General features: G+C 39.5%; 1 protein-coding gene across 1 annotated transcript in view; it reads right to left on the reverse strand.

Moving 5' to 3' along the window:
• The window catches only part of csmd3b (CUB and Sushi multiple domains 3b), a 478,068-nt gene that overhangs the window by 160,240 nt on the left and 292,138 nt on the right, over nt 1-25,690 (reverse strand). Inside the window, exons 7-9 of the mRNA XM_050035068.1 lie at nt 19,474-19,551; nt 14,052-14,139; nt 13,743-13,867 (exon numbers count right to left, since the gene is read on the reverse strand). Coding sequence (XP_049891025.1) covers nt 13,743-13,867; nt 14,052-14,139; nt 19,474-19,551 — 291 coding nt within the window. The remainder of the gene's footprint in view (nt 1-13,742; nt 13,868-14,051; nt 14,140-19,473; nt 19,552-25,690) is intronic.

Here is a 25,690-nt window from a genome sequence, read left to right on the forward strand (position 1 = left end):
AACCAACCAAGCCTTTATTAGGCTGTGTGCTCTGACTGGATGTGATAGAGAACCTGCTTGTCTGTCCTTGGGTCGTCCTGTTAGAGTTGGGAGGTAATTTTCTGGTTGGTTTGAAGCAGTGTTTGTTCCTTAATTAGTTTGTTCAGCGGTAGGCCGCGGGAACACGTACAGTTAACAGCGGCACACACAAACCCACACGCACACACACAAAAAAACCAAAAGCATGAATGTTTATATGGCCACATTTTACAAACAGGCACATGTGCACATGCGGTGACACATACATTGACACGTGCTGTGCATCCAAGAAACACTTAACGAGGCAAAATAATAGGCTTGCAAGCACACGCAATTCGCGGTGTCACAGCAGGTTTATGTGTGGCAAAAAATACTCCCGGGACGTGCATCCGAACAACACACATTCTCACCATGCAAACACAGTTCACAAAATAAAAATGCACCCACACAAACACACCTCTGTGACTTGGTGGTGAGAATGAAGGCAAGGGGCAAGTAAAAAAATCATACCACAGTGTGTTTGTGTTTCTTTGTGTGTGTAATGGGGTGTGTCCGTGAGGTGCTGTAAGAGAGTGTCAGAACAAGTACAAGATCCCTTAGAGACAACCCTATATCTCTCTAGTCTGTCTCTCTGTCTGTGTCTCTGTGTTTTCCTGTCTCCCTGTCTTCTGGATCTCTGCCTGAGTTCCCCCTGACTGAACCCGCTTGATGCTTGTTTCTCTAATTCTCAATGCATCTTCAGTTGACCTTCTCTTGTGTTCAGCTCACTGCAATTTATAAACTGATAGATACATAGAGATGAGGTGTGTGTATGCGTGTGTGTATGAGTTGCACGTGAGAAATGACCTATCTGCATGTCTCAAAGTGTGTGTGTGTGTGTCTATGTGAAAGGGTGCGTATGTGTGTGCGTTGACAGCTCAATCAGCGTGGCCTGAACGAATGGCCATCCCATCACTGTGCCAACAGCAGAATGGGCACGGTGTTGCTATAGCGATAGCGCGGAGAGAGTTATCACCAGAATTACCAGAGGAGCTAACATCCCATAATTTATATTAAACTCCACCCTTCTCTCTGCGGCTCCCTGCATCTATCCGTCTGTCTCTGTCTTTCTCTCTGCACCTTTTTTTCACGGTGTCTCGCTCCCTGTAACAGGAAGTGTATGTAGTTCATGATTTACAGTGCACTTCATCATTTACTCTTCGTGTCTGTCTATCTCTCCTTCTCTCTATTTTTCTTCCTGCCCATTATGCTTGTGTCTTCTGTATGTTTTACTCATCAGAGTAAGATTGACTAAGCGCAATTTTACGTGCCAACTTGAGCTTTATCATTTTATCCGACTTTATAATGCTTTCGAATTTAAAGTCGAAGTTTTGTACTTTTTAGTTCACCACATTTAGCTGACCACTGTAGCTACTAGCTCCTTTGCTGGTAAAGACTTTAGGTACAAACATCACTTTATAAAATTTCATGCATATCCTTCTGAGACCCTGTGTCCTCACATGAGTACATCACAGTTTGGGTTTACTTGAGCTTATACTTCATTCTACTTAACTTAGACCTGTTGTCCTCATTCATGGACACTTTTGCCAGGTCAGCCTGCAGCCGATCCCAACACAAAAGTGGACAAGGCCCAAAACCTGATCACATTTTATGGCTGAAACTTGTTTATTCATGAATAATGACATTTGTAGTTTTATAAGCCAACACATTTGACCAATTTTAGCAACAGGAACAAATTAAGACACTGTTAATTAGGAAGTACTCCTTTGAAGACATGGGGACTTTAGTATGGTCTCACTTGAGGACACTGGGACTTAATTATCATTAACAATGTTTAGTTTTTTATACTCATTTGGTCCTACTGATCCCGAAATAGCTAGGAGAAATTGAAAAGGTATACCAAACAAAAGTATAGGTCTCAGGAAAATATTATGTGTATATAAAGTACACACAGTATATGTATAATGATCTAAAATCGGAATTAAAAATGCTTATGTTGATGCTTTAATTATATTATATTATTATTTATACTTCTGTACTTCTACTAAAAGGTATACTATGCAGGAATTGTTGGCTCCTGTTTGTTAGCAGTGAAAGTGGAAGCCAACCTCCGATTCACGAGCTTTGCCCGTTTGGTGTTTTGCCTCGCTATACTTGCATTTTTTCAGCACTGTGTCTGCCTTTTTTGTAGGTGTGCTGCTTACGGTCTGACACCTGGTAGCTACCTTTTTATAAAGTCCCAATCTCACTTGAGTGCTCTCTCCAGGACGTTCCAAGCACAGCAAAATAAGTAATGAATTACAAATAGTAAGGTGGTCATTATTACGAAATGAACCCTACTAGGGTTCGAAAGGGTGTTAAATCAACCTAAACAGGTTCATTTTGTAACAACATCCCACTTGCCGTATGTATCCCACTTTCTACACGGCTACTTACTAAGAAAAACAATACTTTGACACAAAATATTGATTTAAAAAGGATTTATTGCTTCTGCTCAATGTCTATGATGTTAACTATGCCCATAGCAATGTTCTGTTATTCATAAGAATAGTCTGCTCTTCAAAACCAATGACCAATCAGAACTGAGTATTTGATAAAGCTGTGTAATAAGAAGACAATACAGGCAGAGGGCAGAGTCTCTGCAGAAAAATATACCACCATACACTTCTAGTGGGTCACTGGATGAGTGAGAGGGAGTACTTCTGTATAAGTCTATACATTGTTTCTAGGAATATCTTGCATGGTATATCTTCAAAGCTGGATTAATCAATACTTTTAGCCTTTTGGGGGCAGCTGAGCCAACTGTAAACACAACACTGACATATTACTACTTTAGAAATTTGCTCACCTTACCTAAAGTGTTGGCATACAGTTGCCTATGTAGCCCACATATGTTACTGACATTACCATTAATTTAGAGGTTGTAGTCTGACAACCTGATGCATATACGTCCAATATTCCATCTTCTTTTTGCACTGTTTTGGTTTCCACCATGTTCAAAGGAACATTTCTGGCCATTTAGCTGCTAAATACTCAGCTATGTTCACTGACAAGTTGCTTAAGTTGTCCATCTGCAGTTAAGTGCTCGGCAGGTAGCATACATCAGTGCTTTTTCACTGAAAGAAAAATCAGCTTGCTTGAGATTAGGTTGATGAGTGCTGAGTTTGGAGGCTGGAAAAACAAAACAATGAGCTAAAAGACACTAAAAGCTCCATGGAGGTGCACATCAGTGCTAATTATAGGAGTGACACCTTTTATATTACATGTCATGTGATGCATTGTTAGTGATAAAAACACAGTGTGCAGTTTTAAGCAAAATTATGAATGCAGGACTTCTACTTGTGATGGAGTATTTTCATAATGGCTGTCTCACAGCTTCTCTGTCCGTCTGTGTGTCCAACTTCGTTTCTGTCTCTGTCCTTTTCTGAATCTCCTTCTCTCCCTCTCATCATTATTTATACTGGCACACAGTATGGAGGGCTTGAAGCCAAAAGGGCCACACTATCATTGAAGCGATAATGAATTCTAGATCAAATTAAAAATTTTGATGAGGTCTATCTGGTACTAAAAGCATATTGTTGGAATCACGAGCGAGATTAACTGAATGCTTAAGGCAGAAACCGCAGTGTGTGTGTGTGTGTGTGTATGTGTGTGTATGTGTGTGTAGCAACATATCCTCTTTTGAGTTTATATATTCAGATCAACTGGATTCCCCCAGGAGTCTCACTTTCTCTCTCTCACTCTAACACACACGCACAAATGCACACTCACATAAACCGTTGGGATGCGGACCAAAATTAAATGATGTTTCAGGCAAGGATCACACTGCCAAAGCCTATAGTGTAGCTAAAATGCCCTTGCTCACAGTTCTCCAAAGTTTTGTTTTGTGGCTTCAGAGCATAACTGCATTGGGAAGGTTGTTGTGAGAAATGTTTTCAGAGCCTGAATCTTAACGCCGTTCGGCTTCACAATGTTTTGACGTGGTTCTCCATTCTAGCATAGCAGAGAGTTGTAAGTGCTTCCTTTGGTCTGATCTCTGCCTCACACTCAAGGTCTATAACTGCTGCTTTCTCAGCAGGACGGCCTTTGCGGTTAGTGAGTTGTCCCCACAGCGGAGGGCTCAAGTTCAATCATCCATACAGCAATACCTGCTGAAGCATACCAAGGACACTTAACCCCTACCTGTTCCAGATTATCTGCCTGACCCTCCACCCCGACCAGAGAGCATACACAGAATTGGGGATGAGGTGAATCAGATAGAAACTAAAACCAAATCATACGGATGAGTTTTCAGAAGTACACAATTCATGGGCTTATTTGGAAATGGCATGCTACTTGTCCAGCAACGTCCTCTTGGTACAAATACATCTTTGGTCCCAGTGCTCGTTTGTAAACTGTTACTATTGCTATTGGTGTGGCTCATGAAGTAAATTTTATCCAGTAAGAAGATATTTCGGCTATCAGTGCTTAGACTGTGTTGTATTTTCTGAGCTTATAAAGTCAGAAATCAATCAGTGGTGTGCTTTGGTGACATTGCAACATAATCTACCAGTCCATCACAAAATGCCTACAAGCTAAGTGTGAGGTGATTTTAAAAAATGGTTAACTTCCTTATGATGGTAATTTCTTATCAAAGGAACTTCATGATTAAAGTTTATTAATTATTAAAGGATCATACCCATAAAAGGAAATTTCTTATTAAAGTCACTTTGACAAGGATGATGTGTAACCAACCAGACAGGTAAGCTAAAATGAAAACCTCAAATCACGATTTTGACAGAAATGGTTGGGGGGCATCTTCTATTTTCATGTTGATAACAAGGACACATATTACTTGTCAAAGCTATCATGTTCATTTTTAATTACAGATACCCTTTTGTCTTGAGTGTGTTTGACAGTTTTTATTTGGTGCCATCAAGTCAAGCAAATTCGACTTTGTATGAATATTACAGAAAACTTAATGCAAGTCGAATACAGTTCAAATCAGATTTTTTTGGGTGAAAACTTTTTTTTAAATGCCACGGGCTCACACTGAGCCTTAGATCACTGTGTTTGGCCGTTTTAACAGGCTGCCTACGGGAGCAGATAGACTGACCAATGGACAAGGAGAATGATTGATGACATCATTAAGCTGGCACACAGCGTTCCAATGGCCCTCGCTCTGGTCAGAGCTTTAATGGGTACACACACACACACACACACACACACACACACACACACAGAGACACAGAGACACACACACACACACAGAGACACACATACAGAGACAGTCATTTAGTGTAGTCGTTGTACCCTGCTGGCACACTGAAGTTTCTTTCCTTTGCTTCTTTCCTGTTTGAAGTAAACATATGTGCTTGTGTGTGTTTGTGTGTGTATCAGTTTGACATATAGCACCCTCTGTTGAGTCAGTATATTCAGGCCGATCAACTGAGCTCCCCTGGAGTTCACACACCCACACACACAGACAGAGAGAGAGTTGGCTTAGTGGCCTTGCCATCTGTCCATTAATCAAGGTGCCACATGGACTCCCTCTCTCATTCTCTCTGTCCGTCTCTCTGTCTCCATCTCTCTCTCTCTCATAAAGTGTTGTAGGAGTGGACAGAAGGACATTGCGATTTGATGGTTATTTTTGTAGTTTATTTGTGTTTAGTTTTGTAATCGCTTTATTGCATTTAATAAAGTGATTACCACTCTGTCTGTCTCTTTGTATTGGTTTAGTGTTGCGATATAAAGGGCACATTTTCAAGATACATTCACTTTATTTTCTCACTGATGTTCCAAACGACATATTTAGCTGTATTTAAGTGTTTTGACAGAGGTGACCCTTTAATAAATCAGCTGGCTTGATGCTTCCTGACAGATTGCCTCTTTCTCAATGTTATTCATGAGTTTCCACTTTAGCTATTGGCTGGTCTGGATGTAAAGGTCAAATATGAGCTGTGTTCAGCTAGACACAGCCTTTCTCTCATTCCATTTTTGTTCAACAGGATAAGCAAAGTAGGCTAAATAAGGACACCCGTGCGTTAGAGAAGACAATGTTTTCTCACTGAAGATCAAAGATACATGTAATAAAACACAATTATAGCCACTCTGCTCTCACACACCAGCTTACCTGTTGAACTCATTCCAAAATCTTATTTATTTTCATGCACCCGCTAAGCCAGTCGAGACACAAACAGAGGCACACAGCCATTTTCAATGGGATCAAGTACATGGTTCTGCTCTTGTGTGTGTTTGGTAATTTGGTGGCTTGAACACGCTTGCGCCAAGGTGGATGGAGTGGTGCTCCTCAGGTTGTGTTTATGCAGATGCAGCTCCATGTTTTTTGTTGGCTTTCACATTTTGGAATGAAATTGCAGTGGCATTTCCATCAGCTCAGACCACCTCTTCAAACATAGCGGGTACCTTAATTAAATTTCAAAATCAAAATAGGCACTCAACCTTCTGTATTTTTCCACACACTTGAGTGGTAAGCTGCACGGGTTCCATGTTTGTACAGTGAAAATAATTTGGAGTATGCCCTTTAGTAAACAAAAATGTAGCAAATTGATAATTATTCTTAAAACATTTTACTGTAATGTATTGTAACTTAATGCAGTTGTGGCCTAACTGGACATATATATACATGTCTTCTAAAAAAAGAAAAGCTTTGTTCGCATCATTATGCATGATCAGGAAATGCAGTGTCTTTTTAAACCTAACTTCAAAAGATTAAAAGTTTTGTAGGCATTTCCCGGTGCTGTATAATCATAGGCAGGCCAGAAACTGCTGCTTATACAGAAGATGAGATGAGCAGATATGACTGGCCATTAGTGAAGCCCACCATCACCCCACCTGCTGATATTATAGTATCCAACTAACAATGTAGTCCAGCGCTGGCTCCCTGTCCAGATTGTGACTGGGTTTGTCAGTGTTTCAGAAAGATCTGCTAAAAGAATTGGTCACACATGCACCTGCATTCAGAATAATAAAGCCTGATGCACTCAGATACAGTGATGGGTCGTAACACGCTGGATTTAGTCTGTTACATGCGTAATTCTTTAAATAAATTGTACTTCTAAGAATAGTTCTACAGAATACTTTCTGCTCTTACTTGAGTATGTTTGTGATGAAATGTATGTACCTCTACTATGTTACATCAGACAACACACTTCTCAGTACTTTACCAACTACATTTAGCTCTAAATCATTTTGATATTCAGCTGAGCTTACCCGCATGACAGCAATTGTCCCACGGCAAGAGATAAGATACTACTAGCCAATCGTAGCACCGCAGTTGGAACAGAGGTGTGGCCCTATCTCTTCCACAACCCCCTTTCAATTGACTACGGTTCAAGATCATGTCAGAAGATGAAACGCCTACGTCTCCCTCATTAGAGACACATACACATCCCTGGCCCAACATTCAGATCCTGTTTGCCCTTCAAATGACAACAAGTAACAGACATATTATGCGCCGACTACTTTGTAAGCCCAAAACGGCAGACATCTCGATCTTCGAGAATTCCACATCAACCGCATTTATTTTGTCAAATTCTGTCTGGTTCTGGATGTGACACTTCAACATCAATAAAGGTGCACTTTGCATTTGTTATTACCTGTTAATGACCTGTTTGAACGTTGCTGTAATGAACTGCATTTAAAAAGATTATTCACTACTTGAGGAAGACACTTTTTTTACTCTAACTCAAGTAGTTGTTTTTATGAGTCATTTTACTTCCACTTGAGCCAGTATGATTTTAAAGTCAATGCTTTTACTTAAGTACCATTTTGTTTACTTTCCCCACCACTGGTCAGATGCCAAGTAAATCCCCACACTTGATTGGACATCATCTGCATGACATCAGGTAAAGGTTAAAGGAATGCTGCAACCACAAATTGACCACTTGTCTATCAATTAGTAATGCCATGCATTTTCGCTAACACCTCACTATTTAAAACTGAACTGAAAGTGACACTTATCGATGCTCTCATTTTTGTAGGGAAAATGCATGTGTTTGGTAGGTACTGAGCACATGACTGGGTAAATGAGACTTGTATTATACTGCATTAGCTGTGTGAGTTTATAATGAACTGTTTTGATATAGTTCTGCTTTTGTTTAATGTCATCTTCACTCATTCACTAAATTAATATGTTTGCTGTTTTCCGGGGAGGCATGCAAGAAGTTTTCTTCACAGGTTCACGGTATCATGGCATGACTGGCGGTCTTGAAGATAGAAAAATTTTTGTATTAAGTCCAGACATGTCAATATCATACCCTGGTTGCTGACTGGCAAAAGAGGTAGCAAAACCTATGAAATGAATGATAAAGAGCCACAGACCACTTCTACACAACAGCCCAGTTTAATCTACTCACAGTCTATTAGCTTTAGACGAGCCATTCCCTCTCGCCTGTGAGGCATTTTTATTTTCAGAATTTCAATATTGGGTCTTTGTCCCTAAGGGGAAACAGTTTTTTTTGTGAAAAGGTTTAAAAATAGAAGAGTTGTCTCTATATTTTTTCTATGCTTTTCAGCAAATCCACCGCCACCAAAACACCCCATTTCAAGCTTTAAATGTATACTTGCAATGTTTACAGTTGCATAGTATTGTGGTTTCTCTTTTTTTGTTTTGTTTTCTCTTTCGAGTGATCTTGGCATATAGCTCAAATAAAGCCACAGCATTGTTGTCAAAAAGATACTATTCGAGTGTTACATGCTTGTCCTTCAAGCAACCTCAGTGTGGTTATCCTGGGATTTATGGGATTTTTGAAGATGGATGTCTTTCTGTTCCACCAAGTAGGACAGTGATATACTGCATAACAATGACGCTCAGCTGCACTTGTATGAGCAGTAAACAAAAAAAGTATATTCCAACAATATTGTCTGAACAAGCATGAGATGTAGAATTCAATGGCATTTACAGTTATGGGTAGATCTGTCAAAGATCATGTCGTGCCCTGACAACAATGCATATCATGAATAGTTGTTCCTGCTGTGGCTTTCTGGCATAGGGTGGCAAAAATTGAGTTTTGCAGATTGTATTACGGGACCCTGCTGGAGTAACAGTGCCCTCCATTGTGAGGTGCTTTAAATAACAAAGATCAACTAGCACCGACTCACTAGTTACTTAGCAACAACCATGAAGCAGGATTGTGCACTTTGTCATGGCTTTGTCAAAAAGTTGCTCACTGAACAGTTCCTCGTGCTGGGAATACCAGCGGCTGTGTTTTAAATTCAACAGAGCTTAAGCAAGGCACACCTGCTACTCAGACGCCACGGCAACTCAGTGAAAAGTGTCTCACCCTGCCCGTACACCTTTCCTTCAAAGATCCCCGCTGACTGATGGCTCTGTTTCCCAGTGATAGAGGTCATCCTTTTTAACCATTCACCGCTTCAGGGGACAACATCAGCCACTTTTAATGTCACTGGCAGTCTCCCTACGGGGAGGCTTAGCCCATCATCACATGCAGGTAAATGTGAGACTTGATTGGCCTAATGTCGGTAGCTATATTTAATTGCTCATTATAAAGTGTTTAGAGATGATGAATCCCTAACAGCCATTCACAATCTTAAAGAGCCAATCAAAGGGTATCAGCACTATAATATCTCTGATAATGAGCTGGGTAATAAGGTTGATTGGCAGGGACCAATCAGAGCCCAAGTGAGACAGTCACATCCTAACTGCATTGGCCAGGTTATATCCTGCAGGCTTACAAGAATCTGCGCTGTCATGCTAACAAAAAGCTTAATGGAGGTCAGTCCCCCTGTGTGTCTGGTTCACAAGAGAAACCCAGGATAGAAGTCGAAGCTTGTGGTTCCACTGTGTCCTTTAACCAAAGGGCAAGGGTGCAGGACCCACTGCTGGCTGGCATCTGCCCTGCTCAGGTGTCCCCGAGCAAGATATTGCCCCCCTACAGACCCCCAGGGTGCTACTCTGGAGCTAACCTTGCACATTGACCTCTCAGTGCAGGGTTGATAGAGAGGAAGTTTCTCTACGAAGCAGGGACGGGCATTTTAAGTAATTTCTAGGGCTGCACCCTGAAAGTCAAAGATTCAATCTGTCGGAGAGACCTCTCAATTGACTAAGAGTCAAGCTTTTTTCTTTTGTCACTCAGTGTGCAGTGTACTTCAAGGGATGTTTGAGTGCTCTTTGCTTTCACGCTGCTCTCCCGCACAGACAGCTGCGGACCTAGGCCCAGGGTGAGTGAAATGGAGACAGCTTATTCAAAGGAAGAGAGGCTTTACCCAGTCAGGCTCTGAGACCATGCTATCTTCTAACTTCTAACTCAGAAGTGGTGAACTTACAGCTCACAGCAAATTAATTCTATACAGTCTGGCTTAGTTTGATATCGAGTGTTGGCAAAAATGCTGTTGCACATTTATGATCCCTTGCTAGGGTAGCTAGCACACATTAGCTTGGAGGGCTAACTTGGCTTGTTTACTATATCACATGAATGTCACTGTCACTCTAAACATCCCGCTGAGCGCTGACATAATTCTGACTTGGGTGTAGTCCTACTAATTTCCATATTTGAGTACTAGTGAAAAATCTTGTGTAAGATTTGGATTGTATTGTCCAGCAGAAGTGTAAATCACCAGTTTCATCATGATACAATATTATATATCGACTCTTTGAACAACAATACGATATTTGCTGATAATACAAAGTCTGCCACGATATGATTTCGATTTGATGTGTTTTAGGGGTTTGTGATCAATATGAGACGATATCATCTGCCCGTATAACACAATCACTTACAAAAGAAGCTGCCACCCCTTTCTTTTTTGCTTTTGGTCATAAAAGATAAAAACAACACATAAATAAAGTACTTGTATAAAAGATAAAAACAACACATAAATAAAGTACTTGTAACCGCTTAAGTTTATTCCTGAGTAAACAACAATATCCTCATCGCCTTTCCCCCGGCTGCTTGTTGTCTGCCTGCCGCTGTCTGACTGTGACAGAGACCTTCAAAATAAAAGCGTATCCTAAAGATTAGGGATGTTTGTGGCGACTAATTTCCCTGTCGACTAAACGAGAATTAGAATTAAGAATAGTTGACTAGTCTAAAAAAGGGAAAACACTAAAATTTAGCACAAGTTTTTGTTAAGTATTTGAAACATTGTCCCAAAAAATATTGTGTGCATTAAGAGCCCTTTGCAGCCTTTAATCACAATCTTAAAAAATCACGTCAGATTATAAATGCCGCTGAAGTACGACACACTTTGCGCCGTGTGGTATGAATGTGAACGTCTACTTGAGCATTACCGCTGGGAGGGAGACTGCTGTCTGACAGCTCTGTAGCCCCCACTAGTGGCGGGCAGCTGCATGACAGTTAAGCTGCCTTGTACATGAATAAAACACTAATTGGTTTAACCAACTAACATTTCTGGTGCCAACTAGCAAAGTGGCGGACGTTTAATCATTTAGACGTCTAATTGAGCACATCCCTACTAAAGATGACGATATGGTTTGATGTTTTCACTTTGCATCGTAGACATTGGATCGTTGATCATTTTACAGTGCATTAATCCAAATCGATGGATTGTTACACACGTATTGGTCAAGTGTGATTTCAAATTCATTTATTAAACAAGCAATGTTCAATTAGACTATTAAACCATAAGTTTACAGTTAACATGAATAATGAAAATATATTAAAAAGTATTTAAATGACAGAATTTTGTGCAAAAGCACAATAAACTCCAGACACGTCCATCAAGGAAGCGCAAGCTGTGAACACATGTTCAAGTGAAAACAATATTAATAATAGCAGTATAATAAAACCAGTGACAACAGCAATGTCTTACATAAATTAACCATAATTTTGTTTTGACTATATGGGGTTAATTAAGACATGAGTTTATTCATTCTTGTTTAAGTAAATCAGCATGTCCATATGCTCTAGGGAGTCGAGTCAATTTAGAATGAGTCTCTCAGATGGAAGCGATATCGCAGGTATACTCAGGTTTTGCCAGCACACTTGCCAGTTTCCTGTACCTGATACTGTTGCTTTGCCACCACTGCAGGGGATTTTGGTTTGATGGGATGTACGCTTTAAAGTATTGCTGTGATTGGCCATGTTGCTGGTGGTGCAGTAATCCTCTCCGTTTATGCACTGGTCTGTCCTAGAGATGTATGTATTTTTTAAAGTAGTGTGGAATTCTAATTTTATATTGATATATGTATGTATTAATGCTTAGAGTAATTTTCATTTTTTTATTGTTATATGTGCAGTATATTTCACGCCGAGGGACAACAGATGAAAATTGGTGCTATATCTGGTGCAATATATACACTGTACTGTATACTGTCCCTGTTTTAAATAAACCAATAAAATGAAATGAAATGTCTCAAGCTGTGTGGTGCCTGTGATTTGGGAAGTTGAGCATATACTGGCTTCCAAATGATGCCCACCACTACAACTAAACAATAACTATAACAAAATGAGCATCCAGGTCTGGCTGGATTCTTTTCTTAAGGTCACTCCTACAGTTAGATTAAAACGAGGAGTTTGCAAATGCTTCTATTTAACATTTCTATCTAAGACTTATGTTTCAGATACTTTGAATCTGTTAAAAGAAAAAGTTACATCACTTGGGTAAGCAAAAGTTTAGGTGGTGTTCATATGCTAATGTCTTGTGATGGATATAGTGAGCTATACTTTTACAGAGGCTATAATTTAAACGGAAAGAGTAGGTGCGACATTTTCTTCAGCCTTTTTCTCGCCACCTTCTCCTCCTCACTTTCTGTCCTCACTTTCTCTTTCCCTACTTTTTCCCTCCCTTGCAGTTCTATATCTCAGTGATTATTAGTTAGATGTTGAAGCTTGTTCTCTCCCTCACACACACACACACACACACACACACACACACACACACACACACAGACCTACACCCAGTGAATATTGGTTTTTATGTTAAAGTATGTGTCTCCAGCCAAAGTCTGAGGCCTAGTGAAGGGAGACATGACAAACGACTTTGGCATTTAACATGACAGACGCCCTCTCTCCTTCTCTCTCTCTCTCTGTGCATGTGTGCCTCTGTGAGTGTGTGTGGAAAGTCTGAGACTAAAACAGCGGCAGATGTAAATCGGTAACCAGTACAGGAAGCTGAAGAATGAATGTCTAAAACATGTTAATTATCAGAGCACTTAGAGAAATGATGGAAAACGCACACCTGTCCCCATTAAACATTAAGATCTGCACTCACTTTTCTCGCTGCACTGCATGTACTGTATGAGCAGATTACACATCTTGTGTCACTTTCAAAACTGTGTTGCAAATTGCAATTTGTATGGTATACTGAGCAATAATGATCAGACCTGGTGCTTGTTTACAGCTGTGTTTATCTACAGTATATTGCGTCTATGACAGAGGGTGTAATTTTAGGTCATGAACAATCACTATCATAACTCCCCTGATGAAAGCGTACAACCGCAGCATGTTGGTGAGGCGCTACACTGCAAACATTGGATTATGGAGTGTTTTGTTTCAGAATTTCATAGCCAGAGGCTTGAAACTGAATTTGGATTTTTTCCACTATAAAGTCAGCACTACAAACTCATCCTGAGCAGAGGCCAAGGCAACATGCTGGCAACCTTTTGAGGCAGTGTGCGCGGGGAGTTGTTGTGCTTGAGTGTTTTCTTATGTTCACATGTGTGCTTAATGCCTCTTTCTCCATCTGTATCTGTGTCTGCCACTGCGGTGTCAGTAATTTGTATGCTGCGAGCTATTTCTTACCTTTGCAGACCGGTCTGTGGTCGCTCCAGGCTGCGAAGACTTCAGCCACTCTCTGGCAGCTGATGGTTTTACTGCCCTGAAGAACATAGTCTTCTCCGCAACTGAACTGCACCACGCTGCCAATGCTACACATAAACACACAATCACACACACAGGGAAGACACAGAGTCAAACAAACAAACCGAAAATAGGGATAAAAGGTTTCTCTAAGTGCATATGTGTATATTATGTGAATGTTTATGCATCTATGTCTGACTAAAAACATGTCATTTAGAGTTCCTCTGTGCAGTCCGTGGGTGCAAATTGTACCTGAAATCGCCGCCGTGGCGTTTTCCATTCTCTGGCTCTCCCGGGTCAGGGCAGGAGTTAGATGCCTGTCTCACACCACCTTCATTTACTACACAGAGACACAGACAGGTGGAGAGCCAGGGACAGACAGATTAGAATGAGGGACAGACAAAGCTTACAGTAGACTCTCCCTTTCAAAGTCATTCTTTTGGTAGCATTCAGCACAAGACGTCCAAGGGAAATTTTAAAGCCCTCCGCTTTTAGTTTCGTTTCTGGAAGCCTGCCTCGTCGCTTAGTCGCTTTAGAGACAGCAGGAAACAGGTGGAAGGAGGAACACGTTAGATGGACCAGGAGACAGACGGGTTAGACGGTTAGGTAGGCAGACAGGGACGACACGGCACTCCAGATACTATCTTAATGCTCGCAGAAACACAGGAGCTAATCTTGACAGTAACACTCCGAACATCACAGAGACAACAGGCAGAACTGTACAAATACTTTGAGACTGCGACATCACAACAAACATGCATCTGACACAATGCATCTCGACTCTGCCTCTGTCTCCGCCTCTAATTACAATACTGTTGTTGACAGTATAGGTACAGTATGTCACTCATTTCTTTTATCCATCTTCTTTCTTGTTTTACTACTTTTTCCTTTTTATTTCTTGCTTGCTTGTTTGGTCTCTTAATCTCTTCCTGTCGCTCACTCTCTTCAGCCTCCCCTTTTATATAAATAACCTCACAGCTATATTTCATTGGCTTTTGTTAAACAACACTAATGTATAGAAAATGGATAAAAAAAATGTATTTATTTAAGTTTATGTTTTCTCTTGTGCATTTCAAAGTTTTAAAACTTTAAAGACACATACCTGCTGGGTTAACTTTGAGCATTCACTGATACTATTATTATTAATATTATTATTAATTTAGCAATTAATGGTATACTGTGCAGGATTGTTTTTTTTTTTTTGGAAACACACTCACCGATTCACTCTTATTTGGCGTTTTACCTCGCTATATTGGCATTTTCTCAACGCTTTGTCTCTTGGACACATGCTGCTTAAGGTGTGACATCTGGTCACTACCTTTTTATTATGCCTTAATGTCGCTTAAACGCTGTAGGGGTACACGCCCACTAAATTTCCCGAACTCAGAGTCTCTGCAGAAAAATACACTGCCACACACTCCTAGTTGGTCATGAGTGATAATTGAGAGTGATTTCTTATGTATTTATGTACATTGTCTTTTAGGAAAATCCTGCATTGTATGTCTAGGATTTATTTATATTTTACTCCTCTGTATCACTCGTATGTTCATTTTACCTTTGCTGCCTTTGTTACATATGTTGTGCTTTTCATCCCCACAGTTAACTTTGCCTGTCTTTGTTTTATTTATCTTTTATGTCATGTTATATTTGCCAAAATTGTTCTTGTGTCATGTCATTTTGCTTTATTGTCTTCACTGAAAATCTTTTTTTTTTTTTTTTTTAATTGAGTAATGGACAGTGTATGTGTAGGTTTGTGTGTGTTTGAAAGAAAGCAAAACACAAACTCTAATTCAAAAGCTCTCCATTTTTCCAATTCAAAATACACTGTACATTTTTTTTCCTGTGGTACTTTATTTGAATACCGAAAGGGATCCATCATATGCCATAACGCTGTTTCTAGTAAGACGGCACACAACAAAAGTATTAGTAGTAAGACAGCGTTTTAATGAGCCCGAGTCCACTGATGACCTATTTTTACTCAATTTAAATGCCCCACGTGACGGGATCTCTCGTATTCCTTAATGAGATCACGGTGAGAGTAAAATTATTTGAATAATCCTTGAGTTCCCCTCATCTTTCATTCACACCAATGAATGTAAAATTAGGCCACTCTGAGGATTTTTGTGTCTTTTTTTTTTTCAGTCGTTCATCCTCTCCTAATGTCTGGTGTCAGTGGAATATTACCAGAGGGAAAAACTGTCTTGGTGTGCTTATTTACTTCAGCTATACAGCAAACAAAACACCCCTTGGTGTATTTTGATATTCAAATGCATGGACTGATATTCAAATGAGAGGGAAACACAACTAATCATGTAGTTTTGGAGGAGTAGAAAATTCAGCTTATTTCTAAAGCAGCAATTAGACGACAATGTGGCGGTGTTCCGGCGATCGCTTATTTCAATAGTGTGATGAAATTACGTTTGATTGTGAAATGACATAATTCTGTTTATGTTATTGGGATAGAGATGGACATTATCGTCATGTCTCATAATTTTTTGTGCTATGTATACTTTCACTCAATGAGTTTAAACTTACTTCACCCACCGTAGCTTTTATATCTACACGGTATTTTGCTGCTCTAATGAGTCACTGTTTACCTCATCAAAACAAGGTGTTTTTGCGCACAACACAGCTCCAAAAAATATTTTACTGAGAGAAAGCAAAGAGGAAAATGGTAAGAAAACGGAAATGAGCTGCTAAGTTTGCAGTCGGTATAATCATAAATAATATTACACTATTAGAATGAAATAAAAAAATGATTAAACTACTGAGTGTTAGGCTGCAAATATTGTTTTTTAAGGTTTTTGAATGGATAAAAAGAATACTGATTAAGGTCTTTACTGTTTTAATATAAAAGCCAAAAAATAGCACCCTCAGTTTGCTGTTTTACTTAATTTCATATGTGTTTACCGGCACTAGTTGCAAAACAAGTATGACTTTATTTTATCTCAAACAAAGATGCTGACGCCAGAGAACCCAATTATGTGTAACAAACACATGCAGAGTGATAATACTGCCCATCTCTTCTTTCACCCAGCCGGTCTGGGCTATCCGACTAACATGCATGTACATGTTTAGTCCGTATCAACAAACCCAGCAGGTGGTTGGTGTGTGTGTGTGTGTGTATTTGTTAGAGTAGATAGTTTGTTGCTTTGTTGGAGCGGCTAATTTGACCATCTGGACTATTAACACCATAACAGAGGGACTGGTTACAGTATCAGTACTGTGCGCACACACTCACACAAACAAAACCTGCCCAAAGTCACGTACTTACACACATATACATACATGCGCATTTACAAAAACACATGTACAGAAAACATAAACATGTACGTATGCACGGACAAACACAGACACACACACAGCTTTTGTGCTCCACTGGAGAGTTAAACCAGTCGCAGCAGAGCAAATTAACATCTGAACCAATCAGAGCCAAACTAATTAACATACAAATTCACATCTGTAGAATCAAACCTCAACCATGACTCCCCAACCTGTCAGGAAACCTGATGGATCTGGGATGCGCCGTGTCTCTGCGCTGTGCTTAGCTCAGCTCATACAGTATTTAAGAGATTCACACATAAACTCACACATTTGCACACACAACCACAGTGTGGACAAGCAAATAAGGAAAACAAGCCAATAAATCAGAAATGTTCAGGAAAACATCATTATTAACAAGCATGCAAACAAATTAAGACATGGACATGTGTTGTATGTACATTTTGGTGTTAAGGTATCAGAGCATATGTGCATGTGTTTACAAATGTCCTTGTAGGTGTGCAAATATGCACATATGCATGTTTAATATTTATGTATGAACCTCTGTGTGTGCAAATGTCTGTTTAATAAATGTTTGTACTGTATTACATGTGATTAAACATACATACATATGATGATTGCCATTATGAGTGTGTTAAATGTGTTAGAGTATGTGTGTGTGTGTGTGTGTGTGCGCGTAATACAGACAAAGAGAGAGCAGAAGAGGAATAATAGACAAATGAGTGAGGAAAAAAAAGTGGGAATTGTAAGATAACTCTAAAATATGTGAGGTTTATGCGTGCACTGACAGCTTTAATAAGTGGAACTTCAGTAAAACAAAAAAAAAGTCCTGATCCTCTCGGAGATTTTTCATGCTTCCTGTACATGTTCTCTCAATGTCAGAGTGCTGAAAAGGCTTTGAGCGGAATGAAATAATATCCATGTGACCATTTTTACATTACAGTGTGTCAAATGACTTATGAACCATTTTGCACCCTCACACTTGATAATTTTACTTCAGGGTGTCTCATTAAAGAGTCATATTAAAGAGTTATTGTCAAAAGTCGTACAACTTGGGAATTTAACAAAGTGAGAGCAACTAGCGGTAGTTCAAAATGAAGAGTAGTGGGGAACTTTTTGGGTTTATTAAAGGTGGACCCCCGAATTTTACTATTGCGTGGAAAGATTAGAATGATAAATCCACAATAGTGCTTTAATTTGCTGCTGACTGAGAGGACTGGAGAATAATTGAGGAGATACATTAGTTTCTCTTTGGTTATTTTACCATTGGCCTCTGTGGCAGAGGGATGTTGTCATGAACTTAACCCACTGAAATCTGGAGAGACTTCACTTTTCTTGTTTTGCTGTCAGACGCCTTTCACAAGTATTTAAACCTGTGAACCCTGAGCAATCTGCTGCAATTTCTTTCAAAAACATGGGGGAAAAAGGCAATAAGCAACTTGGTAAGAAATTGCAGAAAAAAAAAAATCTAAAAAAATAATATTATAAATAATATTTATGTGATATATTTTTTAAAACTAGGTAAATAAATAAATACATTCTGTTACAGAATTATTATTATAATTTTAAAGCACCCCTTCCACATTTTTGATTTTTTTTTTTTTAACTAATTTTCTTGTTTTTTCTCTTTTTACCAGTTTCTTGCTTATTTATTGGGTCATTTCTTCTTTCTTCGCTTATTGCCTTCTTCCTGTTTTTTAAAGAAATCAAGCCAATTTGCTCAGGTTTCAAGGGGTTAATAATTGCTTTGATGCCTTGTGTATTAAGGTCTACAAAAATGTAGTTTAGGTGTGTGATCAGAAGGGAAGGGAAGAGAAAAGAAGAGAAGAGAAGAGAAGAGAAGAGAAGAGAAGAGAAGAGAAGAGAAGAGAAGAGGAAATAAAGGAGAAGAGGCAGGAGAGGGGGGGAGGGGCGGTAAACAATATCACAACAGCTGATTCACATCCCCTGAACAAGCCCAAAGCGAGCCAAAACAAACCATGATTAAGCTAATCAGAACAAGCCATGATTAAATATATCAAAGCGAGCCATGAAGAAGCATGCATAAACCAAGACACCATGACGAAAACACATATACAAAACATCAAACAACAAAAACAGTCAGGCAGAACGCAAAAGCATGCTCTTATAAAGGCTGTGGCATTTTCAACACATTTGTGTACCAGAAAAGGTCACGTTGTAGCCGCAACTTTTAGCAATATGTCGGTGTGAATGTCACCATGTTGTCTGCAAAGGTAAGTCAATGAACAGAGGCACAAATGTGTTGAAACTAGCAGCCGTTTTAAGAGACAAAATTTTAAAAAAGCAAACCTAAAAACAAAGGCAGTCCAAGTCAAACCAAGCCATCAGACGTTAGTTCATTAGCCATAGTGACATTAAGATGTGAACTCACATATTGAAAACTTGTTGCTGGAGTCTTTGCCAGGGAATAATTTAACGCCCCGCGATTTAAAATCTACTGATCGCTTCACTGCGGAGGAGAACAGAATACAGAAAAGAGGAGAAAAATCAGAGAACAGATTGGATAAAGTGGAAAAAAAAAAGATCTAGCGAAGGAATTAAAAAAAAAAAAAAAAAAAGGCAGATTCTTCTCCCTCACAATGCTGAGAGAGAAGAGTACAGTGGAAAAGAAAAGTTACAAAGGCAAAGTAAGTTTTAAAATGGTGGAAACAGATAGCAAGAGGGCCAGAGAGACACAAAAAAAGAGAAAGACAGAGGCAGACAGGAAAGAAAGTAGGAAAAATGATCTCAACAATAGCACCATTCAGGGTTTTTGTTCATAGGATGCTTAATCTTTCTCTCTCTCTGCCACTCAGACACATACATCAGATGTCGAGGTGTTGTGCTGGAAGCCCAGTAATATTCTGAACAAAAGCTGGTAAAGGAAATTGCAGCTTTAATCAAAATGACAATGATGCAGCTCTGTAATCAAAGCATTCAGATAATGGTAAGTTAGAAAATAAATGGTTCCTTTAATCAGCGTAAATCAAAGACAAGAGGAGACAAACTGACGGAGGGATCCTTGTCAGTGTGAGCTCTCTATTCTTACATGGGGGACATCATTTCATTACAGGGGTTAGCAGTGTTGTGCCTGTATGTTGCTACGGCTCAGCACGTATGGCTGGAAAGACAAAGTGAGTGGGAGAGAGCTGTATTTGAAATCCATGCAATAATAATAAAAAACAAAACACCCTGGGGTAATCTCAATTTGACTCCCTCTAGATGTTTTTTTCCTGCTGTCAAAATAAATGAATACATTACAAACATAAATGATAAAAACATAAATACATATATATCTTGTCCTCGGTGACAAAGTACAGTGACAAATCAGTTTAATGAATGTCTGAGAGAGTAGCTGACAGACGTCGTTTTCATAATGACCCCACTAATCCGCTGAATGGTGACAAATGGCTGATGAGTTAATGTGCTACAATTATCCTAATGTTATACAGAGGCTACATATATGCACATACATCACTTACATTTTATTTGACATGGTTAAATTACTTTGTGTGTATTTTATGCCAACAATTATCCTAATGTTGCTACACACATGCACATATGTTAGTGGCACTCTACTTACCATGTTGACATTACACCAAGTCCATTACTGTGCTAACAATTAATCTAATGCAACATGGCTGAACACCAGCTCCACTCACATCTTATTGTGTTAACTTACCAGCATGGTTATTTAATGTTATTAGGGTTATTATTTAATGTGTAAATGAAAAACCGTGTAAGGTATTTAACTAGCCTTGTAAAATAGCTGTGAATACAAAACGTAAGGATTGACTCGTTTGCAAATCAGGGCAATTTCTTTTGTTCAAATATACTCTGTAGCTACGGCATTAATGACATGAAGTATCATTATGTGGAACTAAATGTTAACACTATATGTTTAAGCACTTTAAGCGTGACATATGGTACGCTATAGCTGATAGTTTAAGATGTCAACACTGCCTGTAAAAATTGCATGTACCACAAATGTTGACAAACCTGTGCACTTAATTAGACAATTAACATTATACTCACATTTGCTTACATTAGACATGTTTTTTTTTTAAAATGCCAACACATCATCTGGTCTCATAAATTAACTGCACGTGACACCTCCTAATGAGCTTGTTTAAAATCAAGTTCAGATGGAGGGCAGGAGGTGACGAATCCATATACTGTGTGGATTGGAAACAGAGCAACATGACTATATAAAAGGGTTGGATGAACCTACAGACAGCAGGTATTGTCAGAAAATTAAAACTCATGTCTGATGTGATCTAAACAAAACGGAGTAAATGTCCCCAAGATCTCCTAACGTTACTGTCCTTAAACGGAGAGCTGATGAACGTGTACAACAGATGGGTGCTGTTTTTTGTGTGGTTGGGGCCATGACTGAATTGACTGTCAATTGAATAAAAGTGCTTAAGTATAACAGTCTTTTATATTTCAACTCTGTACATGCATAGAACGCTGTCAGGCTAACGCTACTTGGTAACGTTAGCTAACTTTCGCTACTATTTTCTACCTACTAGGTCAACTGTCTCCACAGGTTTGGTGAAATGCATTCTCGGAACCCATCGGCTGCATTCGGCGTCTGACTTCCAGCAGACAGCGATACAGCCTCTGGGGGCAGACCCCCGATTTTTTGGCATTCCGGTTTGATCTGGGTGGAGGAGGCGAATTTCCGTTTCCGACTTCCGTTTACATACAAGTAAATATGTTGAACCATTGCAATGGATTCAGAGTTTGCAGTGACGCCAATTATGTTCCGCCTCGTTAGTTCACCGCACGGAGCGTTTAACCTGGCAACAACTGCAGCCGGCTCAAACTTGATTGGTCAATATCATGCAGACTACAAACAGCCTACAACCGGAAACCAGGGCTCTTCCGCTCTTCTTCTGGAGGCAAGATCTCCGGGGTTTGCCTACAGACTCTACATTCACTGAATGTAGAGTCTGTATATAGAGACTAGGTGAAATGTTGTTAAAAAATCAGGGTTGTGGCAAAAAACACCTAAAGTTGTCACAGCACATTGTAATTGACCTTTCGCTAAGCCCCGCCCCTTTGTGATGGTCTGACTGCACTCCCTGAAGAAATATTATCATAATTTTGGAAAAATGAAACAGTGATTCCAGAGAGAAGCAGACAGAGGGGTCTACAGTCTGTGTTTGAAGGATATATCCAGGATGTCAAACTGACTCAGCAGCAACAACAGGTTAAAAAGACAAAGATAGTTACAGTAGTTATAGTAAACTTTGCTGATACTGAACCAGCCATGTGTCATCGTAGTGTGTGCAGATGAACGGTGGTTAGCTTCGCCCGTGCTGCTGCCAGCACCCGAACTTCCGCCACCAGACAGGCAGGGATCTCTGAGGGAAGTCAAACAGCATTCATCTGCACACACTGCGATGACACACAGCTGGTTGAACATCAGCAAAGTTTCCCTTCACTGGTTCCTGTACAGCAGGGTCAGTCTTTTTTCACTGTTATAATCATTAAAAAGCAAAAGCAGCATGTGTATGCATTCAGTAGGCTGTATCTTCAACCCTACACTTTTTAGGGTTTGATTTTGGTTTTGGAACAGGGAAGAAACGTATATCTTTTTCCAATCTCTCCAGGTAACGAGTATAATTAATCCACAAAACCAGCCTGAAAATGAAGGAAATCTGAAACGATTGCATTAGAGTCAATGGAGCACAGCTGAGTTGTTGTTGGACCCTGGTCTGAGCCGGCCCAAAGCTACATTATGCGTCCATGGATGGGACTTAGCAAAGAGTCAATTGCATCCAACTCGAGGCATGTTTAACACAATGATTCAACACTTAAAGGGACTTAAAGTGCCCTTGTTATTTCCTAATTTAATTCATTGGAACAGCCGTAAACAGTGTGAAACACAGGCATTTGCACAGTGTTAGTAGTCTTCACCTACCACACCTACATTATCACTTTGTCTCATATACCAGAAATAGCTCATGTAACACACTTGACAACAAGCAGCCTATTTTAACACACAAGGCTTTTCTTGTAACCATAGGCAGTGTAACTAAAAATAAAAGCTAAACTTTTTGGTTCGATTTATCTCACTTTTTATTGAGCTTCAGCTTAGAATGTCCCTTTGTGTGAACCGGGGGATTGAAAATCATGTCCTTTTACTGCTGTCAATAAAAACTCGCAGGATTTTACACTTTAAAAGGTCCACTGTGATACCTGCGGATCAAAAGAGCATGGTGATATATTTCATACCCTAATAGAGTTTGGTGTCAAAGCAGATTAGCTTTAGGCCTTAATGTATTTTGAGGCTGTATAACGTTTGTTTACATTTGTAATGACGTCACCCCTCGACATAATGTGTTTCAAGATGAGAAAGACAATTCAATGCTGTTCTTAATTAATACATTAAACTAAATCATGAACAAATATGAATTTCCTTTACACCTTAAATCATCACTGGTCATAAATTCTCCATTAATGAGTTTGCTGCGAGGAGCTCATGTATCACAGCAGTTTATGACTGCCTGGAAGCACAGTACATGCATAAACCAAATGCAAAAACACTTTAACTTACTTCACAGCAATCCACCTACACAAAGAGTGAAATTTATTATTCCTGACACCGGTGTCGCAGCTATTCAAAATGAGGGAGACCACGCTTGATATCTGATAGTATCTCTTAGATAAAAAAAAGCGGCTTTCACTGCATTTCATTTATAATATTTAAGAGCAGAGATTCATACGTCCCCGGCTTATCCTAATGTTTTCAGGTCACTTCACAAACAGTTTGGAGCAACTACAGACAGCTGTATTTAAAAATATAGCTCGCAAGAAACGATGATAAAAGAGGAGTGAATACATTTTCTGTTCCACTGCAATGCAGACACGACAACAATTTTTGATGCATAAAGCCTTCAGTCCCTCGACCATTGGGTGGTATTGCTGTCATTTGTGTACATTACACGATAACACAAACAGTAAAGAAGGCTAAGAAACAATACATTATGTAAGTGTATGACTGCCTTTAGATTAAACTCCTATTTGAAAACATCCCAAGGGTCAGAAATTAAGAACATTCATCAACAGACTTGTTATTTTCGACGTTGAGGGGAAGCTCTGATCTAGATCAAAGTCTCACAATCAGGTTTGAAATGTAATTTCCCCCCTCTTAGGCAGCCAAATCAGGGAATCTGGGCCAAAAAATGTTAAAAGTCAAATTTGTTTTTGCCTGTGCAAATCCATTCACTGTATCAAGCCCCTGTTAATATGCATCATAAAACCTGTCCTGTGTGAATATGCATCAAAGTTAAATATGCCCATGTTAATATTCTAGCCTACGAGCAGCAGCTCCACTGCAAACAACAGATGGGAGGGCAGATGCATTTAAGTAAACCATATTTATAAAGTAAAATATTGCACATTTAACAAAACTATATTTAACTAGCAACAGAACAAATACGAACTGAACTTAAGAGCTTAAGACGCAAAACTTAGTTCAACAAAGCACATCCTCGAGTCTGATGTAGGCTTGATACTGTACTTTCAAACTAAAATATATTCTCTTTTCAAAATGTATTACCAAAAGCTACACCTACTCTATTACCCACGGCAGGATCCAGCTCAATGACTCACTTTTTTTAGTCATACTTGCCTGTTAACCACAATACCAGCTGGATTTCACATTTCTTAAGAGTGGTATTGTGGAGCAGTGAGACATTCTCAAAGGAGGTGATTCGAGCAGACAGGCATCACGCACTGTGAATGAACTCACCAGCTTTTGGGCGAATTGCCCCTCGCTGGTGTTTTAATGTACCCACACGGGAGAGCAAATATTTACTGCCGTCTATGGTTGCATGTGATCTAGACTGAGGACTAAAAATATTGTTGAAGGATTTAGAAAATCAGCTCCAAACACAGACATATCTGTCTCATTTCCAAAATTTGAACAGACAAATCCGTATGGTTATTAAGCAGATATGAGCTAAAGTGATTTGTATATTTAGCATCTGAACAGCACCTAAAACAACACCTTAAATGCCCTCATATCTGGGTACAGCTACATAATATTGTGCTGTAAACCATTTATTAAAGGTTTATTTACAGCTAATACTGTAACAGTTAAACAAAGGGGGATTAAAAAAACTGTCACGTGATTCATTTGGATAGCTCTAGGCTAAAGTTAGGTTTGGAGTAATTTATACTGGATCTGTTGGCTGTTAAGTCAAAGAGAGATGGTGAATATTTGATGAAGCTGACAAATAATAACCACTCATAAATCAAACAGTCCATTAGGGCTGCCCCTTGAAAGTCGGAGATTTGAATCAATATTTGGAGACCCATGATTGGATGGAAATTCTGCAAGACCAACAGTTGTTTTTTTTGTTTTTTTCTGGCTAGTTAGTGTGCAGAGTCCCAATATTTAGCTGCGGAGTGAGTGCTCTTTCATGCTGCTCTCCACCACAGACAGCTGCAGACCTAGACCCAAGGTGAGTCTGAGTGAGACGGAGGCAGCTGCCCAGAGGTCAGGCTCCGAGAAAACATTATCTTCTGCCTTCTGCTTAGCAGTGGTGAATTTACAGCTCATAGTAACGCAATACGATACAGTCTCTGGCTTTTGT

The sequence above is a fragment of the Epinephelus moara genome, chromosome 22 (genome assembly GCF_006386435.1).
Source record: "Epinephelus moara isolate mb chromosome 22, YSFRI_EMoa_1.0, whole genome shotgun sequence".
Classification (NCBI taxonomy): domain Eukaryota; kingdom Metazoa; phylum Chordata; class Actinopteri; order Perciformes; family Serranidae; genus Epinephelus; species Epinephelus moara.